This window comes from Myotis brandtii, unplaced genomic scaffold, assembly GCF_000412655.1.
Source record: "Myotis brandtii unplaced genomic scaffold, ASM41265v1 C42118512, whole genome shotgun sequence".
In the NCBI taxonomy this organism is placed as follows: Eukaryota; Metazoa; Chordata; class Mammalia; order Chiroptera; family Vespertilionidae; genus Myotis; species Myotis brandtii.
The window spans coordinates 1-1090 of record NW_005318276.1 but is presented as its reverse complement, the minus strand read 5'-3'; the positions used below and the strand labels follow the sequence as shown (position 1 = coordinate 1090).

Sequence of the window (1090 nt, the reverse complement as noted above, 5' to 3'; positions counted from 1 at the left end):
AAAAAATTGCAAATAAAGTTTCAAAACTATAATAGAGAACTGAAATCATAAATGTGTCAAAATATATATTTATATACTATTTACGAGGCCCCTAGAACCATAAAAAGTGCAAAATTTCACTCTTAATAACTCATTCTCAAATTGCCCCCTTAAAATTCAAATTCCCCCCCATGTTGGGAACCACTGGACTAAAACATGAATTCTGGGAGGGGAACACATTCTGGCCATGGCATGGGTTTCCATTCCCAGAGGAAAGGGGCAGTGGGTTCTGGGGACAGGCAGCATTTGTGCCTCGGAGCGCTGGGGGCGGCCTCTTGTCAGAGGAGCTGCCGCCGGGACCCTGACCTCCTGCCCCGCCCCCGCAGGTGGACATCGTGCAGATGTGTGTGGTGGAGCTGAAGGACAGGCCGGGCTCGCCCCTCTTCCACCTAGAACACTACATCGAGGGCAAGTACACCAAGTACAACTCCAACTCGGGCTTCGTCCGTGATGACGCGCGCCTGACGCCTCAGGTGAGGCCCTGGAGCGGGGTCCCTCTGGGGAGGGTCTCCCCCCTGCGGCCCTCAAGCCCGTGGGGCTTCCCAAGGGCACCCTTGACTCCTCCGGCTCTGTCAGCCCCCTGAGGCCCCTGCCCAGTTAGACAGGACCCTTTCTCCGCTGTCCTCTAAGCAGCACCTCTGTGCAGAGAAGGCCCCACCGTGGGTGGAGCTGCCACGTCCCCGTCTCGCTCCGAGTGGTGGCTGGCCAGTGCCCACAGCCTGGTCTCCTGTCACCTCTTCCTTCCTGTCCCCCACAGGCCTTCAGCCACTTCACCTTTGAGCGTTCCGGCCACCAGCTGATCGTGGTGGACATCCAGGGTGTGGGCGACCTCTACACCGACCCACAGATCCACACCGAGAAGGGCACTGACTTTGGAGATGGCAACCTAGGTAGATGGGCAAAGGCAGCCTGTTTCCACGGAGACCACACACCCTCCCCCAGCTCTCCCAGCTCTTGCACACTCAGGAAAAACAGGCATATGGGCCTGTCAGGGTTGTGGCGATGGAAGCCTGGGACGTTTGACAACCCCCCCCAACCCCCCCTTTAGCAT

At 57.3% G+C, this 1090-nt stretch overlaps 1 protein-coding gene across 1 annotated transcript; it reads left to right on the top strand.

The window, feature by feature from the left end:
• Positions 1 to 359: 359 nt before the first annotated feature.
• On the top strand, positions 360 to 943 carry LOC102245848 (eukaryotic elongation factor 2 kinase-like; the record flags this gene model as incomplete). Its single annotated transcript, XM_005852906.2, has 2 exons — positions 360 to 512; positions 797 to 943. Coding segments are annotated over exons 1-2 (279 nt in total), but the record flags the coding sequence as incomplete, so codon positions are not given.
• Positions 944 to 1090: the final 147 nt, after the last annotated feature.